We start from the raw sequence: 19,783 nt of genomic DNA, 5'->3' as shown, positions 1-19,783 counted from the left end.
GGATGATCCCAACAATTGTGGGCAAAGGAAGCAATCTAATTTTTTTTTTAATTTACCTACTTGAATCAGAACATAATGAGGTTAGAAAAGGAAGTTGAGCTGTAGTCAAACAGTAAAAATCCACTTAAGAATGGGTTAAACTATGATGAGGTTAAGGAGGCACTCTCTTTAGGCATAAAATATAAAGCGAACCCCAAAACTCAGTAACGAAGATAAATATTTAACGCATTATTTTAAATATCTAATGTAAAAAAGTCTATGATGAACAAAATATCAAAATCAAAACAAAAGCAAAAACAAAATAAAACAACAACAACAAAATGACATGATCCTACCCTGTACTTATATGACTCACCTCAATCACCTCACCCTAATCTGAGTTTTTGGTTCATCCTTAAATTGAGTGTCTTAATTGACTGATTTTAGTCCAGGCTCTGAGTCTTAACTCTTTTTCATATGGCACCTTCCTGAGACCCTTCACTAAATGCACTTTTGGATTCAAAACATATCAGCACTTTTCCTCTGGATAGACCTTTGTTATTACAAACTTCACTCGAGGTCCCGTTATTGGTGCACTCTTACCAAGTGGGATAACTGGGTTTATCAGGTGTCTGCACCTTAAGGCTCTTCAGCTCTTCCAGCTCCCAGTTTTCTTTAGGCTCTCCACCCTCCTGCCAGAGGTAGAATGTAAAGACTGAAGCCTAGACTCAACCTGGTCTCAAAAACACCTTCCCCCTGGAAATAAGTAAAAGTGGAGGTTTTGGAGATTGTGGAGAAAGCAACTGCAGTGACTTTCGCCTGTCATTACAACATAAAAGAAAAAACAAATCAAGACAACTCTGGCTTTCCCGCCGGTCTTAAGCTCGAACATTTTACATCTATCAAGTCCGCGTGCTCCTCCACCACACAAGCGGTCGGAAAAGCCAGCACTAAGAGGGCTTCTGGCAAGTCCGTGAGCCACGCCCCCTGGGCAGATCAGCTTTCCTTATTGGCTTGACAGCCTGTCACTCAAATCTGGCTCCCACTCCTGCTAACCATTCACGTAGTTTGGTTGCGTCTTGGTGTATTTAATGTTGCCAATAACGAGGGATTTTTTTTTTTTTAAGCCGAGTACAGGTCGTGCTGCAATTAGTTCATTGAAAACTCAGTTGCTCTCTGAGCGCTTGGACAGAGACTGCTTTCGGCTTTTTTTCTGCTGATCGTTAAGATCTTCTATAGAGAGCTGCAACAATGCCCAAAAGAAAGGTAAGTGAAATGGGAAGATAGAAGGGGAATAAGCGACTGAAATACATATTTCCTAATCCGCAGAGATTTTTTAAAAAGCATTTTGGCTTCTAGTTAGATTTTGTGATGTACTGAATGGAAGGGGAAGGAAGGCAAAGAAAGATCGGTGTAAGATTTAGGATGGTCTTGCATGCAACTAGTAGTTCACTTTCGGCTTGTTTTGTTTAAGGGAAATAAATCGTTTAAGAGGTGTCTCCATGCTGAATTATAAACAGCCATAGCGCTGTGCTGTCGCTTCCTACCCCACCCCCCTTCCTCCGCTTACCCTATTGGAGAACACTTCTCTCAACCACACTTCCAGGCACCAGTTTCCTCCTCAGCCTCGGGCTTTTCTCCGGGAACCGTCCCGTTTGGGGTAACTTAAGCCACGGCTATCTCCCGTATTTGCCTTTGTTCTTCCCGTTTTCTTTTTCCTTTTTTTTTTTTTTCCTTCCCTCCTCCACTTCTTGTCATGCCAGATGGCTATGCAATGGTAATCCTGTGCCATTAGGCGGCGCAGACTTCAAACTGTCCTAGAGAAGGGAGAGATTCACCTCTGCAATTAGCAACTTTAGGGCTAATTGGGGTTCACCGAACTCTCTGTGTAAAGGTGGAGAGATGGCAAGAGAACTGAGTAAGATTAACTGTTGCTGATGTTGGGATAGCATGGATTTGTTCCCTTTCAGATATGCAGAATTGATCTGAGCTATTCCAGGGCTACAGGTATTCTGCAAACCCCGCGCTTCAAAATTTGTGACTCCTTTCTTGGACAGGAGATAAATTCACGCCCGGTGTTTGAGTGTTTGTTGTTGTTTGGGGGGGGATCCCTTAGAAGTGAAATCAAATGATGTTTCATTGCTTGATAAAATTGTAAAAACACTGCTGATGTAAAGCATTGTGACTGTTTTGATATTATACCTATTTATCTGTCTACCATCCCTATTTCTAGAACATAGGAATAAGACCGAAATTCCCCCGTGCTCTGGGGCTGTGAGTATGAATCATGTAATAGCTTGATAATTCCCAGGCTGAAGGGCTGCTCGGATACAGAAAGCAATGGTTTTTAATAACCATCCCCCTTCCTGAGATTCCCGCCGCTGAGCTTTTCTAGGCTTGTGCAATGGGTCGTGCTATTTTACGGACCTGAGAGCAACCTCGTAGCAGGTAGTGGTGGGAAGTTTTAAAATCCGTGGTCGGCTCCTCAGAATAACGCACTGACATCGCAAAAGTTCCCTCCAAAAAAAAAAAAAAAAAGAAAGAAAGAAAGAAAGAAAGAGAAAGAGAGAGCGGCAGACAAAAAGAGAGAAAGAAAGAAAGAAAGAAAGAAAGAGAGAAAGAAAGAAAGAAAGAAAGAAAGAAAGAAAGAAAGAAAGAAAGAAAGAAAGAGAAAGAAAGGAAAAGAGAGAAAGAGAGAGAAAGGAAGGAGAAAAGAAAAAAGCATTGAAGCATTGTTGGGGTTGTAATTCTTGTATGAAAAACTTGAGAATAGTCCAGTCAGTAGAGAGGACCCAATAAGTACAATCGCATATAAAACATAAGCCAAAATAGGTAAATTGCATGAACCTCCGCCTTCATTCTGCTGGCTCCCACACTTTTTTTTTTTTTTTTTGGCTTTAACACTGGCTACAGCAGGTGGATTTTAAAATTTAAATGGTTTGTTTTTAGGAGACACAATTTACACAAAAGGATGGAATTAACTATCAGTTGTGTAAATTTATGTCTTGAGAATGCATTTGTATCTTTGTGCACATTTGCACGTTAGTGGACAGCAGTATGTAGCATGCTACTAAGAAATAACACGCAGCTACTTGAGTCAGAATCCAGGAAAAAAATCATAAGTGGTTATGTTACAACTGTAATCCATGCAATATTTTCTGATCTATGTGTTTATATCGATGATTTTATTCCTGTGTGGTTTTCTCGTCTGTATAGGCTGCCCGTCAAGGTGATATGAGGCAGGAGGTGAGTTTGTTTTGTTTTGTTTGTTTGTTTGTTTGTTTTGTTTTGTTTTTAGTTTTAGAATCTGTCTGAAAAATCCACTTGCTTTATGAATTTGAGACACATAAACAGCTAAAACATAAACACTGGTTTGTATATTTGTACCATATGAGTACCGATATGGCATGCCAGTGAGCTCTTTCGGAAGTATAGCAGGTATTAAAATTCCAAGCTTCTTGAAATTTAGGACCTTACACGTTTAAGATCTGGAGAGAGCTTCTTCCTTTTAAGCAAAAAAAAAAAAATTGCTTTGTCAATTTGCAAGAAGGGGCTATATTTTTATTCCCCTTTGTTATTAGCCATTGTGTTCATTTAGCTTAGCAATTGAAGTTTAATTTGAGATTTTTTTTCCTTATCTACATAAAGGGTCCAGGGGAGGGAAAATAAAAATTTATATTTCTACTATTTTCTACTCAAGTTCAAACTTCTTTAAAAACAATGTTCATGTAGTGTTACACTAAATATTTCACAATATAAATAATTCTAGTTTTATGTATCCATAATTCTATCCATAATTATTTTTTTTTTACTCATAGCCAAAGAGAAGATCAGCCAGACTGTCTGCTGTAAGTGGTCTTTTAAAAAAAAGCTTCCCATGTATTGTAAAATGTAATTTTAAAATTCAGGGAATTCTGGACAATACTAGTAACTTTATACAAGATTTATTTTGGATAAAGTAAAAAACTTTCACACTAAGGAAATGATTTCATTTTTGTTTTTTTTTTCCCTAGTGCTCAGTCTGAACTATATCCATTTATTTAAATTAAAAGATTTGATTTCATTATTAGTGATCTTTCCTTAATTATGATTTCCTCCTTTCCCACCATGACTTGTATTTTTTGATGCAGATGCCTGTGCCCATTATACCAGAGTTGAAGCCCAAAAGAACATCAACTCCAAAGGTAAATATTCAACATGCAGTGTTGAGAGAAAATTGCTTTACTTCAGAAATATTTTTTTGGGGGAAAGGCATGCAGCTTATCATCTTGCTTGCTTCATTTTCTGTTTAGTTAATAATATATTACACTATACCATATGGTACATGTAAGTTTTTTGAGTAAGGATATTTGTTCATGTTCTGGGATTGTCTACCATGTTTTGGCATTTTCATTAGGAAGAAACAAAACAAAATTTTAGTTGGATAGACCTGTAAAATGTACATGCCTTTGACATATAGTCACCCCACCAGTATTCCCGGGAAACCAAAAGGTGTAAACTGTAGTAACCAAAGTAATAATAGTAGTAACTAACATTTGATAATACTTTACAGCTTGTGAAGTGTTTTCACATACATTATTTTTAAATGAACACAATTTATTTCATATAGACTTATATACTCTGATGTTGTGGCTAACAACATTAGAAATAGAAATAGCCTCAATATTAAGTTCACTTTTCCCCCTATATTATTTATTTATTTATTTATGTGTGTAAATATAATACAATTAATTTTTTAAATTGCTTTATTGATGTATGGTTAATATTTTAAAGATTGGTTAAATTCCTAAAATCATAAAAGGTTAAAGCTAGGAGGAACATTAAAGTCATCAAATCCCATCATTTTATAATTGGAGAAATTATAAATTATAGTCATATTTATAAATGCTTTGAATTCCTTCATTAAAAACCGGTTAAAACTAGGACAAGTGAAGTTTTAGCAATAATAAGTAACAACAGAAGAGAAAGGTATTTAAATATTTTTCTCTACTTCACATTTCAAGGTCACTATTCTATAAAATTAGGTACCCAATTTATAGGTTATTAAGATTGTTGAGGCACTTCGGTTGCTCAGTGGGTTAAGTGTCTGCTTTAGGCTCAGGTCATGATCTCAGGGTGCTGGAATACAGCCCAGCATCTGGCTCCCTGCTCAGCGGGGGAGTCTGCTTCTCCCTCTCCCTCTGCACCTTCTTCCCACTCATGCTCTCTCTCTATCTCAAATAAACAAATAAAAGCTTGTAAAAGAGATATTAAACACTTTATTACCTTTAAAAATAGAAGATAATGCTACAATAAAACAAATACTGTATAATCATGGACTTTAAAATGCATTAACCTACTAGGTTCTCAGTTTCTTGTGTGTTAAAATAGTAGTAATATACCTATATTGTATTTTATAGTTTATAAAGAAATTTCACATATATTTTATCATTTGCTCCTTAGAACATCCCTATGAGGTAGGTGTTATTACACTTTTTTTTACATATAAAAGACATGCACACAAAGATTTATACTTTTGCTCAAGATCACATCAAATAAGTAGCAGATCTGGAATTCAGACACAGGTTTTCTGGCCCTTAATCCTGTGCTCTTTACACACATAGGCAAAGAGCTTTCTTGGTCATGATTTGAGTCATTTCAAACTTGTAGATACATATATTGAGTCACTTCTGTCCCCAGGTTATCTCTTTCAAATATATCTAAAGTGATGCTCTTGCTAACGTAGTATTTCTTTTAATTATTAGCACTGGAAGCTTTGCTATCAACAAATACCTGTTACTAATTATTAGACATGACAGATAAACTCCCCCTCCAGTCAGAAGAGTTAATTTATCAAAGTCTACTCTGATGCAGTTAGCTCTGAGTGGCCACTGGTCAGTATTCTAACTTGTTGCTTCTCATCTAAAAGAAAGTTTATTTGATTTATATCAGAAGAACATTACTCTTTTTATAAAAAAAAGATTTTATTCATTTATTTGAGAGAGAGAGCACAAGCGGGAGAAGGGGAAAACCAGGGTTGGGGGAGCAAAGGGGAAGGGAGAGGGACAAGCAGACTCTGTGCTGAGTGTGGAGCCCTAGGCAGGGCTCAATCCCAGGACCCTGAGATCATGACCTGAGCCGAAACTGATAGTCCCACACTTAACCAACTGAGCCACCCAGGTGTCCCAGAACATTATTCATTTTTAATGCTGCCTTAGGTTTAGGATGAAACTAGAAGTGTCAAGTGAAATTTTTGTTGATATTAAGTTTATATGGATATTTCCAAGCTTTTGTAAATCATTACAGCAGCTGGTAAAATAACTTGGGCCATTTAGTTAATACATCAATTAAGTTGTATATTTGTTTTTATTATTCTGTGTTGCTGGACAGAAAATGAAGACAAAAAATGATATGACGGAAAGAAATACAGATGCAGGTGCCAAAGCAATAGCTGAAAACAAGCAAGAGGAAGTTATTAAAGGAGAATGTAATGCTGAAAATGCTGAAAATGAAGAAGCCAAAATTATGGAGGTATTTTACAATATTAACAGATTTGTCCGTTTGAAAGTTTAACAATGGGTGCTACTGAAAGAAATCTTATTTGCCTTGTACTTTAAAAGTTGGGAGACATTAAATGAGTAGTGGTTCTATAGTGTCTTAGTCCATTCCAGCTGCTATAACAAATACCACAGACTAGGTGACTTATAAACAACAGAAATTTATTTCTACAGTTCTGGAGGCTGGTAAGTCCAAGATCAAAGCACCAGCATTTTTGGTGTCTGGTGAGGTATATAATCTGTTTTTTTACACAGCAGCCTTCTTGCTGTGTCCTGACATGATGGAAGGGGTGAGAGAACTCTCTGGGGTGTCTTCTGTAAGGGTACTAATCTCATCTATGAGGGCTCTACCTTCATGACCTAATCACCTCCCATAGGCCCTATCTCCAAATACTATCACACTGGGGATTAGGTTTCATCACATAAATTATAGGGGACACATATTCAGTTTATGGGATATAATATAATGGTATCTAAGGGGAAAATAAGAAACTGAACTTAAAATATGAGAATTTACAGGTATGGGTAGTGGAAGTAATGGATCAGCATTGCTATTAAGAGAATAATGCCAGTGATCATGACATATTAAATATAGAGCAAACCTCTACTACTTTTGCTGGCACATGGGCTATTTGTAAATCCCTTTCCAAGATCATATGATTCATTTTCCCCTGCAGACTACAAAACAAATCATTATGTAAATGTTTCTTATGGGTCTCTATTTACATATTTAATGCATATCTTATTTTTAGATATTATAGTAAAACAATGAAAATGAGATATAGTACCCAATTTACAAATCAAAGCTGTGCATTTAGGGAAAATTTTTTTCTAAGTGATCCTGTGTTGTAAGGTAAAACAATTTTCATTTTTATTTTATTTATTTAGTTTTTAATTTAAATTCCATTTAATATACAGTATAATAGTATTTCAGGTGTAGAATTTAGTGATTCATCACTTACATACTACAGCTAGTGCTCATCACAACAATTGCCCCCCTTAATATCCATCACCCATTTAACTGACCCCTCAACTACCTCCCCTCCGGCAACCATCAGTTTGTTCTCTAGAGTTTAGAGTCTGTTTTCTGGTTTGCCTCTCATTCTTTTTTCCAATATGTTCATCTTTTTTGTTTCTCAAACTCCACATATGAGTGAAATCATATAGTACGTGTGTCTTTTTCTCAATGACCTATTTCATTTAGCATAAGACTCTCTAGCTCCATCCACATCATTGCAAATGGCGAGATTTCATTCCTTTTGATGGCTGAATAATATTTCATATATATATATATATATATATATATATATATAATCTCACATCTTCTTTATCCATTCATCAGTCCATGGACATGGGGCTCTTTCCATAATTTCACTATTCTTGATAATGTTGCTATAAACATCAGGGTGCATGTGACCCACTGAATCATCATTTTTGTATCCTTTGGATAAATACCTATTAGTGCAGTTGCTGGATCATAGGTTAGTTCTATTTTTAACTTTTTAAGGAAACTCTAGAAGGTTTTTCTCAGTGGCTACACCTGTTTGCATTCCCACCAAGAGTGTAAGAGGGTTCCCCTTTCTCTGCATCCATACCAACACCTGTTGATTCCCGTTTGTTAATTTTACCCATTCTAACAGGAATGACGTGCTATCTAATTGTAGTTTTGATTTGTATTTCCCTGATAATTAAGTGATGTTGAACAACTTTTCATGTGTCTTTAGCCATCTGTATGTCTTCTTTAGAAAAATGTCTGTTCTTATCTTCCACCCATTTCTTAACTGGATTGTTTGTTTTTTAGGTGTTGAATTTCATAACTTCTTCATATATATTGGATACTAACCCTTTATCACCTATGTAATTTACAAATATCTTCTCAACTCTGAAGATTGCTTTTTAGTTTTGTTGATTGTTTCTTTGCTGTGCAGAAGCTTTTCATCTTGATGAAGTCCCAAATGTTCATTTTTGCTTTTGTTTCCCTTGCCTTGGGAAACATATCTAGTAAGAAGTTGCTTTGGCTGATGTCAAAGAGGTTACAGCCTGTGTTCTCCTCTAGGATTCTGATGTTTTCCTGTCTCACATTTAGGTCTTTCATTCATTTTGAATTTATTTTATTTTATTTTATTTTATTTTTTTTTTTTTTAAAGATTTTATTTATTTATTCAACAGAGATAGAGACAGCCAGCGAGAGAGGGAACACAAGCAGGGGGAGTGGGAGAGGAAGAAGCAGGCTCATAGTGGAGGAGCCTGATGTGGGGCTCGATCCCATAACGCTGGGATCACGCCCTGAGCCTAAGGCGGAAGCTTAACCGCTGTGCCACCCAGGCGCCCCTCATTTTGAATTTATTTTAGTGCATGGTGTAAGAAAGTGGTCCAGTTTCATTCTTCTGCATGTGGCTGTCAAGTTTTCACAACACCATTTCTTGAAGAGACTGTCTTTTATCCATTGGATATTCTCTCCTGCTTCATCGAAAACTAGTTGACCATATAGTTGTGGGTCCATTTCTGGGTTTACTATTCTGTTCCATTGGTCTATGAGTCTGTTGTGGGGCTAGGACCATACTGTCTTTTTTTATAATAATATTTTTCTATTATATTATGTTAGTCACCATACAGTACATCCCTGGTTTTTGATGTAAAGTTTGATGATTCATTAGTTGCGTATAACACCCAGTGCACCATGCAATACATGCCCTCCTTACTACCCATCACCAGCCTATCCCATTCCCCCACCCCCTCCCCTCTGAAGCCCTCAGTTTGTTTCTCAGAGTCCATAGTCTCTCATGCTTCATTCCCACTTCTGATTACCCCCCTTCTTTATCCCTTTCTTCTCCTACCGATCTTCCTAGTTCTTATGTTCCATAGATGAGAAAAACCATATAATTGTCTTTCTCTGCTTGACTTATTTCACTTAGCATTATCTCCTCCAGTGCCGTCCATGATGCAGCAAATGTTGAGAAATCGTTCTTTCTGATAGCTGAGTAATATTCCATTGTGTATATGGACCACAAATTCTTTTTTTTAAAGATTTTATTTATTTATTTGACAGAGAGATAGGCAGCCAGCAAGAGAAGGAACACAAGCAGGGGGAGTGGGAGAGGAAGAAGCAGGCTCCCAGCGGAGGAGCCTGATGTGGGACTCGATCCCAGGACTCTGGGATCACGCCCTGGGCCGAAGGCAGATGCTTAATGACTGAGCCATCCAGGCGCCCCTGGACCACAACTTCTTAATCCAGTCATCTGTTGAAGGGCATCTCGGCTCCTTCCACGATTTAGCTATTGTGGACAATGCTGCTATGAACATTGGGGTGTATATGGCCCTTCTCTTCACTCCGTCTGTATCTTTGGGGTAAATACCCAGTAGTGCAATGGCTGGATCATAGGGTAGCTCTATTTTTAACTTTTAAAGGGACCTCCACACTGTTTTCCAGAGTGGCTGCACCAACTTGCATTCCCACCAACAATGTAGGACAGATCCCCTTTTTCCACATCCTCCCCAACAGTTGTTGTTTCTTGCCTTGTCAATTTTTGCCATTCTAACTGGCGTAAGGTGGTATCTCAGTGTGGTTTTGATTTGAATTTCCCTGATGGCTAATGATTTTGAACATTTTTTCATGTGTTTGTTAGCCATTTGTATGTCTTCATTGGAAGTGTCTGTTCATATCTTCAGCCCATTTTATGATTTGTTTGTTTCTCATGTACTGAGTTTGAGAAATTCTTTGTAGATCTTGGATACCGGTCTTTTATCTGTAGTGTCATTTGCAAATATATTCTCCCATTCCGTGGGCTGCCTCTTAGTTTTTTTGACTGTTTCCTTGGCTGTGCAGATGCTTTTTATATTGATGAAGTCCCACAAGTTCATTTTTTCTTTTGTTTCTGTTGCCTTTGGAGATGTGTCATGAAAAAGGTTGCTGTGGCCAATGTCGTAGAGGTTGCTGCCTATGTTCTCCTCTAGGTTTTTGATGGATTCCTGTCTCACATTGAGGTCTTTCATCCATTTGGAGTTTATCTTTGTGTATGGTGTGAAAGAGTGGTCAAGTTTCATTCTTTTGCATCTAGCTGTCCAATTTTCCCAGCACCATTTATTGAAGAGACTCTCTTTTTTCCACCAGATGTTTTTTCCTGCTTTATCAATGATTCGTTGCCCAAAAAGCTGAGGGTCCATTTCTGGGTTCTCTATTCTGTTACATTGGTCTATGTGTCTGTTTTTGTGCCAGTACCATGCTGTCTTTGTGATCACAGCTTTGTAGTACAGCTTGAAATCCGGCATTGTGATGCCCCCAGCTTTGTTTTTCCTTTTCAACAATTCCTTGGAGATTTGGGGCCTTTTCTGGTTCCATACAAATTTAAGGGCTATTTGTTCCAGGGCTTTGAAAATTGTCATTGGTATTTTGATCGGGATAGCTTTGAAAGTGTAGATTGCTCTGGGTAGCATGGACATTTTAACTATGTTAATTCTTCCAATCCATGAGCATGGCATACTGTCTTGATCACTACAGCTTTGTAATATAACTTGAAGTCTGGAATTGTGATGCTTCTAGCTTTTCTTTTCTTTTTCAAGGTTGCTTTGGCTATTCAGGGCCTTTTGTGGTTCCATACAAAATTTAAGATTGTTTGTTCTAGCTCTTTGAAAAATGCTATTGAAATTTTGATAGGAATTGCATTAAATGTACTGCATACTTTGGGTAGTATAGACATTTTAACAGTATTTGTTCTTCCAATCCGTGAGCATGGAATGGATTTTCATTTCTTTGTATCAGCTTCAATTTCTTTCACCAATGTTTTATAGTTTTCAGAGAACAAATCTTTTACCTTTTTGGCTAGGTTTATTCCTAAGTATCTTATGGTTTCTGGTGCATTTGTAGAGGGGATTGATTCCTTCATTTCCTTTTCTGCTCCTTCATTATTGGTGTATAGAAATGCAACAGATTTCTGTACATTGATTTTATATCCTGCAACTTTACTGAATTCCTTTATCAATTCTAGAAGTTTTTTGGTGGAGTATTTTGGGTTTTCTCTATATAGTATCATCTCATCTGCAAATAGGGAAAGTTTGACTACTTCCTTGCTGATTTGGGTGCATTTATTTCTTTGTGTTGTCTCATTGCTGAGGCTAAGACTTCCAGTACTATGGTAAATAGCAATGGTGAGAGTGGACATCCCTGTCTTGTTTCTGACTGTAGAGGAAAAACTCTTAGTTTTTATCAAGAATGATATTAGCTGTGGGTTTTTCATATATGGCATGTGTGATGTTGAGGTATGTTCCCTCTTCTCCTACTTTGTTGAGGTTTTTTAACAAAATGAGTGTTGTGCTTTGTCAAATACTTTTTTTTTTGCATCTACTGAGAGGATCATATGGTTCTTATCTTTTCTTTTATTAATGTGGTATATCACTTTGATTTATTTGTAAATATTGAATCACCCTTCCAACCTAGGAATAAATCCCACTGATCATGGAGAATGACCTTATCAATGTATTGTTGGATTGGGCTTGCTAGTATTTTATTGAGAATTTTTGCATCCATGCTCATCAGGGATATTGGCCTGTAGTTCTTTTTTTAATGGGAGTCTTTATCTGGTTTTGGTAACAGTGTAATGCAGGCCTCATAGATGAATTTGGAAGTTTTCCTTCCATTTCTATTTTCTGAAATAGTTTGAGAAGAATAGGTATTAGCTCTTCTGTAAATGTTTGGTAAAATTCGCTTGTGAAGCCATCTTGCCCTTGGGATTCTGTTTTTTGGGGGATTTTTAATTACTGATCCAATTTCTTTGCTGGCTATGGGTCTGTTGAAATTTTTTATTTTTTCCTGTTTCAGTTTCGGTAGTTTGTATGTTTTTAGGAATTTATCCATTTCTTCCAGATTGTCTGATTTTGTGGCATGTAATTTTTCATAATATTCTCTTAAAATCATTTGTATTTCTATGGTATTGATTCTTATTTCTCTTCTCTCATTTTTGATTTTATTTATTTGGGTCCTTTCTCTTTTCTTTTGGATAAATCTGGCTAGGGGTTTATCAATTTTACTAATTTATCAAAGAACCTCCTCCTGGTTTCATTGATCTGTTCTGGATTTTGTTGTTGTGTTTGTTGTTTCTATACATTCATTTCTGCTATAATTTTTAGTAATTCCTTTCTTTTCCTGGATTTAGGCTTTGCCTGCTGTCTTTTATTAACTCCTTTAGGTGTAAGGTTAGGTTGCATATTTGAGATTTTTCTTGCTTCTTGAGGTAGAACTATATTGCTATTGCTTCCCTCTTAGGACCACTTTTGCTGTATCACAAAGGTTTTGGATGATAATGTTTTCATTTTAATTTGTTTCCATATATTTTTTTTCTTTTGATATCCTGGTTGTCCCAGTCATTATTTAGTAGGATGTTCTTTAACTTCCATGTATTTGTGGTCTTCCCGAATTTCTTTTTCTTGTGCTTGACTTCAAGGGTCATAGAGATTTTGTCAGAAAATATGCATGGTACTATCTCAATCTTTCTGTACCTCTTGAAGCCTGACTTGTGACCTGATATGTGATCTGTTGAGGAGAATGTCCCATGTTCATGTGAAAAGAATGTGTATTCTGCTGCTTTAGGATGAAATGCTTTGAATATATCTGTTAAGTCCATCGGGTCCAGTGTGTCATTCAAAGCCATTGTTTCCTTGTTGATTTTCTGCTTAGATGATCTTTCCATGGGTATAGATGGGGTGTAAAGTCCCTTACTATTATTGAATTATTATTAGTGAGTTATTTTATGTTTTTTATTAACTGTTTTATATATTGGGTTCCCTCATGTTGGGTGCATAAGTATTTATAATTGCTAGATCTTCTTGTTGGATATACTCCTTTATTATGATAGAGTGTCCTTCTTCATCTCTTATTACAGTCTTTGGTTTAAAATATAATTTGTCTGATAGAAGTATGGTTACTCCAGCTTTTTTTTAATGTACATTAGCATGATAAATGGTTCTTCACCCACTCACTTTCAATCTGGAGGTGTCTTGTGGTCTACAGTGAGCTTCTTATCAGCAGGATATTGATAGGTCATGTTTTTTTTTTTTTTTATCCATTCTGATACCCTATGTCTTTTGTTTGGAGCACTTAGTCCATTTACATTCAGAGTAATTATCAAAAGATATGAATTTAGTGCCATTGTATTACCTATAATGTTGCTGTTCCTGTAGATTATCTCTGTTCTTTTCTAGTCCTTGTTATTTTTGGTCTCTTTCTGCTCAAAAGGTCCCCTTTAATATTTCTTGCTGGGCTAGTTGTGTTCATGAATTCCTTTTGTTTTTGTTTGTCTTGGAAACTCTTTATCTCTCCTATTCTGAATGACAGCCTTGCTGTATAAAGTATTTTTGCCTGCATATTTTTCCCACTTAGCTCGTTGAACTTATCATCCCAGTCCTTCTGACCTGCCAGGTCTCTTTGGACAGTTCTGCTGCTAGCCTTATGTCTACCCTTGTAGGTTAAGGACTTCTCATCTCCAGCTGCTTTCAGATTCTCTTTATCTTTGTATTTTTCAAGTTGCACTGTGATATGTCATGGAGTTGACTTTTTTTTTTTAATTTTGAGGGGAGTTCTCTGTGCCTCTTGGACATGAATGCCTGTTTCCTTCCCCAGATTAGGGATGTTCTCAGCTATAATTTGTTCAAATAAACCTTCAGCTCCTTTTTCTCACTCTTCCTCTGGCACTCCTATAATACGATATTATTTTGCTTTGTGGTATTGCTGAGTTCCCTATGTCTACCTTAGTGATCTAATAATAGTTTTCTTTCCCTCTTCTTTTCAGCTTCATTATTTTCCATAATTTTATCTTCTATATCACTGAATCACTCTTCTGATTCATCCATGCTCATTTATGTGGCTTTCACTTGACTACATTTTAGTTCTTTTACCTCTACAGTAAAGGAGTCTCTAATGTCTTCTATGCTTTTTTCAAGCCCAGCTATTATCCTTATAATTTTTGTTTTAAACTGTATTTCAGACATCTTACTTATATCTGTATTGATTAAACCCTTAGCTGTGAGTACTACCTCCTGTTTTTTGTTTTGTTTTGTTTTGTTTTGGTGAATTTGTCCATCTCATCATTTTGTCCAGAAAAGAAAAGAAGAAAGAAAAAGAAAAAAACAACAACAAAAACAATAACTACAATAACAACAACAACAAAAGCAAAAAACCAAATAAAACAACAACAAAAGAAAACCAGATCCTCAGTGTGTTTTGGTCTGCTTGTTAAAAGAAACTAGATCCCAAGATAAAAATGAAAGAAAAATATATATATATTAAATAAAATAAATTTCAATGAAAAGAAACACAAAACAACAACAACAACAAATATATATATATATATATATATATATATATATATATATATATGGCACATATAAAAATAAAATTTAAAAAAGAATAAAAGAATAGAAAAAATAAGAAAATAATTGAAAAAAATAATAAAAATTAAAGTATAAAGGAGGCTAGATACAATTTTCCCCTAGAGCTGAAGCTTTACAGCAATCTATGATCAATAAACTTGGTGTGAGCAAATTGTTTGTACTGGTCTTCTGGAGGAGGGGCCTGTTGCACTGATTCTTATGTGGACTTGCCCTAGTGGATATGCGCCTCTAGTACACAGGGAGGCAGGACTTGGTATAAGTGGCTCTGGACTGTTTTGGTGTCACTGTTTTGCTCCCTGAAGTCTTTCGGCACTGAGGGGTGGGATGAATATGGCAGCACCCTGTTCTCCAGCTATGGAGCTGAAAATTCATACCCCCAACTCTTCAGTGAGCCCTCATAGAAGAGCAATCAATCATTTTCTCTCCCTGATTTCTGTCAGAACCTTGTGTTCACCCTGCCTGTGTCTGAGCTTTTTTATCTCAGGAATGCAAATGAGTTTCAAAGCTCTAACTTTTAGGGACTCCCATAGCGTTGACCCCTGCTGTTCTCCCTGGGTAGGGTCTTGCCACACTTCTGACTTTTGCTGGACTTGTCCCAGAAAAGTAGTCCCATGACTGCACAGTGGTTCAAAGTTTATGGCAATACAGAGCAGAAAGCTGGCACCTAGACTCACTGTTCTCAGCCAGCTTCCCCGCTTCTATGCCTGGGAAAAGTGCAGCACTTAGGACCACCCTTTCTTCTTGGGGCCCAGAGGATCCTCAGACCATGGTGTCACACCTGGAATTCTGCCCCGCTCTTCCACGTGAGCACCTTTAAGTCAGGCACATCCTCCACTATAGCAGACTTCTAAAAATTCCAATTTTGCACTCCACTGCTTATATTACTATGTGGTAATATCCTTAAGTAGGCTCCCTCCCGTCTCCTGTATCTGCAGCTATATCACACCAGATTCAAGTCTCTGCACCTCCTACCTTCTAAAAGGTGGTCACTTTTCTACTTGTAGATTTGCAGTATTTGTTCTTTCAGACCTCTGATTTCTCGGGTGTCCAGAATGATTTGATAACTATCTAGCCTTATTCAAGGGATGAGATAAAGTTAGGGTCCCCCTGCCTCTCTGCCATCTTAACTCCTTCCTCTGTCTTGCTGCTTTTAGAATTTTTTCTTTATCACAGTATTTTGCAAATTTAACTACAATATGTCTTGGTGTTGGCATTTTTTTTTAAAATCTTAATGGGAGTTCTCTGTATGTCCTGGATTTGGATGTCTGTTTCCTTCCCCAGATTAGGGAAGTTTTCAGCTATATTTTCCTCAAAAAGCCTCCTGCCTCTTTTTCTCTCTTGTTCTTCTGGGATTTGTATGACATGAATGTTATTTTGTTTGATGGAGTCACTGTGTTCCCTACGCTCATGTTCCAAAATTTTTTCTCTCTTCTGTTCAGCTTCATTATTTTCTACAATTCTATTTTCTATATCATTTATTTGTTCTTTTGCTTATTCTATCCTTGTGGTCATTACATCGAGTTACTTTCAAATCTCAGTTACTGCATTTTTCATTTCAGCCTGATTGGTTTTTAGCTCCTGTATCTTTGTGGTAATGGACTCTCTGATGTCTTCCATGCTTTTTTCAAGCCCAGTTAGTATCCTTATGATTGTTCCTTTAAATTCTGAATCAAGCATATTACTTACATTTGTTTCTGTTAGATTCCTGGCTGTGACCTTTCCATTCTTTCTTTTGGAGTGAATTCCTCTCTTGGCATTTTGTCTAGGTCTCTGTCTTCTTCTCTGTGTTAGGAAAGCCTACCGTGTTTCCTGCTCCTGACAGTAATGGCTTTATGAAGAAGAGGTCATATAATATCCAGGGCCTGGCCCTTCCAGAAGTGTCTCTTGTGGGTGCTGTGTGCACTCTGCTGCTGTGTTTTGGCTGCTCTGTCCCCAGGTCAGTAGTCTGCAGAGGTTCTCCTTGCCTGCAGTGGGCAGTGTTTGGACCTTGGCCAGAGTGTGGTGAGTTTTAGCTAGGTAAGCTCTGGTCTGCTTGTTAAAAGAGACTTGATACTAATTCCACTAGAACTGAAGTTTTGCAGAAGTCTATGGTCGGTAGATGTGGTGCATGCAGGGGTTTGGGCTGATCTTCTGGGGAAGAGGCCCACTCTGCTGGTCCTTAGGCATATTTCCCTGAGAAAAGCAGTGCCAGCAGAGTACAGGGGGGCGTCTTGGTGTAAGCAAGTAAGGCAGCCAGTGTTGGAGTTGTGCTGTTTACTAAGACTGATTTATGCTGAGGGACAAGGGAGGGAAATGGTGCCATCCTGCTCCTCTGTCCCTGGGTACCTCTAAAACAAACTCCAGTCTTTGAGCCCCATTGGTTGCAAAAACTCACAAAAATCAGCCCCTCTCATTTTCCCAGCCAATGACTTTGGGGGAAGTGTTTTCCTTCTGTGTATCCCTGTGCACACCACTCTCTCTCACCCTTCTCTATGACCAGGGCTCCCTTCCCTCTATAGCACCTATGACCCATTTCTCCCCCAAACCATGTGTCCACACATCCTGGCTTTTCGACTAGACCTCTTCACTGCTTCTATATGTACAGTTTGTTTTATTAGTCCTCACATAGATCTCTTGGGTATTCAGAATGATTTGATAGTTATCTAGCTGTGCTTAAGAGACAAGGCAAACCTAAGGTCCTCCTAGTACATTGCCATTTAAATTCTTCCCCCACAATCTACCTGATGAAAGACTTTTCAAGTAACTTTTTTTCAAAGAAAACCTAAATCTCACTATTATAGAAACAAAATATTATTTCTTCAAGGAGTGCATTTTGCTTACTCATTGAGAATTGCTAATATAGAATATATGTCATTTTTCTATATTAACTCTGTTTCCTATATTTGTAATGAAAATTCTGTATATGAATACATTTTCCTGAATTTATTGTTCCAAATATCTATTTATACATGTTTGTGTGGAGATATTTTAGTTAATCCTATTTCTTAGAATGTTTTCCTTATCTTGTATTTAGGAGGTGTTTTTCACAGGAAAATTACTTTCTTGTAAATGAAGTATCATTCTTTTCATAATATAGATATAATTCTGTCTAAATACTTAAGGAAAATAGTTCCAAATTTTCAAATATAATAGTTTTAAATTTTCTTTATACATATAGGCACCAGCTCCTGAAAAAGAACTTGAAGAAATGAAAGAAGAAAAAAATGAAGATGTTGAAGAAGGAATAGAAAAGAAGGAAGTAGTGGCGGCAGCAGCAGGAGAAGATGAAAAAGATCAGGAAGGAGATGGAGAAGACCAACACAAAAAAGAAGAGAAAAGAGAAGATGGGAAAGAGAACAAAGATGGAAAAGAAAAAAGAGATAGAAAAGAAGATGAAGATGAAAAAGGAAAAGAAGATGGAAAGGAAGAAGAGAAAAAAGAAAAAGGAGATGAAGAAAAGGGTGAAGATGGAAAAGGGAAAGGAGAAGATAGCAAAGAGGAAGAAGAAGAAAAAGAGAAAGGAGATGAAAAAGAGGGTGAATATGGAAAAGGGAAAGGAGAAAATGTCAAAGAGTTTGAAGATGAAAAGGACACAGGAGAAGAAAAGCAGGAAGAAGACAGAAAAGAGAATGAAGATGGAAAAGATAATGAAGATGGAAAAGAGGAGAAAGATGGAAATGAGGAGGAAGGTGGAAATGAGAAAGGAGAAGATGGAAAAGAGGGCAAACATGGAAAAGAGGAAGATGGAACAGAAGAAAATGGAACGGGAGATGGGAAAGATGGAGGAAAGGGAAAGGAAAATAAGAAGAAGGCTGAAGTGGGAAAAGAAGTAGCTGAAAAAGAAGAGGTCAAAAAAGATGAAAAAGAAGAAGAATCTCAGAGTATTGTTTAAAGCTGCCCTATATAGTTTCATAATTTGGTAATATGTGCCTCCATGTTGTAATGTTAATAGAGATGAATATTTTTACCAAATATTTTATAAACACAGCTTTTCTTTAGCACTGGTTTAATTTCAGAACATCATCATACTGATTATTAGTCACAAAGTAGCTAACATGAAACCTGTATACATTTTGTGATAATAGTGGAATATATAAAAAATATGCTTTCAACTTTGTCAGTGAATTTCCTTTTCTGTAACTTATGTGTTAAAGCTTTGAATTTTAATTTTACTCCTATATGTGATAATTTCACAAAGTGGGGAGATGTGGAAAAGTTTCTTTCAAAATACTTGTGGTTCTCTAGGTTGCTTTTATAAAAAAAAAGGTTAACTATTTTGTGTAAGGCAGAGAGTTAGAATTCTTTCTCAAATATAACTTTATTATCAGCTTGTGAACAAATAAGATTGCAATTTCATTTTTAAAGATTTACAATTTTTTTTCAGAAGGGCAGTTCTGATTATATGTGTATCCACAACATTTTACTAGATTGATCTTAATAAAAATTCTCTTAAAAAATAATTGTAGTTTTTTATATCTCTAAAAAATAGTGAAATGTTAAAGCATTTGATTTTTTCTCTTGTGATGTTCACAAAAGCATTTATTAATTTTGTTTTGCACTGAGATAAAATTAACATAAAATTTACCATTTTAACAATTTCCTATTCAGTGGTTTTTTTAGTGCATTCACAATATTGTGCAACTACCACCACTATCTAATTCCAGAACATTTTCACCCAAATAAAAAACAAAGTACCAATTAGCAATCTTTCCATTCCCAATCCCCTCTTTACAGTTCCTGTTGACCACTAATTTAATTTGTCTCTATAGATTTGCCTATTCTAGATATTTCATATAAATGGAATCATGAAATATATGGCCTTTCTTTCACTTAGCATAATGTTTTCAGGTCCATCCATGTTTGTAGCATGTACCATTACTACATTATTTTTATGGCTGAATAATATT

The 19,783-nt window shown here is 36.5% G+C and overlaps 1 protein-coding gene across 1 annotated transcript; it reads left to right on the top strand.

The window, feature by feature from the left end:
* Positions 1-1,090: 1,090 nt before the first annotated feature.
* On the top strand, positions 1,091-19,336 carry HMGN5 (high mobility group nucleosome binding domain 5). Its single transcript, XM_057312755.1, has 6 exons — positions 1,091-1,245; positions 3,196-3,225; positions 3,798-3,827; positions 4,110-4,163; positions 6,349-6,489; positions 18,055-19,336. Exons 1-6 carry the CDS (start codon positions 1,231-1,233, stop codon positions 18,766-18,768), a joined length of 984 nt encoding a protein of 327 aa, XP_057168738.1. The 5' UTR covers positions 1,091-1,230; the 3' UTR covers positions 18,769-19,336.
* Positions 19,337-19,783: the final 447 nt, after the last annotated feature.

The sequence above is a fragment of the Ursus arctos genome, chromosome X (assembly GCF_023065955.2).
Source record: "Ursus arctos isolate Adak ecotype North America chromosome X, UrsArc2.0, whole genome shotgun sequence".
NCBI classification, from domain to species: domain Eukaryota; kingdom Metazoa; phylum Chordata; class Mammalia; order Carnivora; family Ursidae; genus Ursus; species Ursus arctos.
The sequence above is the reverse complement of the archived record's forward strand: the minus strand, read 5'-3'. Positions and strand labels throughout refer to the sequence as shown.

Coding starts and splice junctions, on each gene's coding strand:
- HMGN5 (XM_057312755.1), top strand. Junction 3,828..4,109: donor GATCAGCCAGACTGTCTGCT/GTAAGTGGTCTT, acceptor TTTTTGATGCAG/ATGCCTGTGCCCATTATACC. Junction 6,490..18,054: donor AAGAAGCCAAAATTATGGAG/GTATTTTACAAT, acceptor TTATACATATAG/GCACCAGCTCCTGAAAAAGA.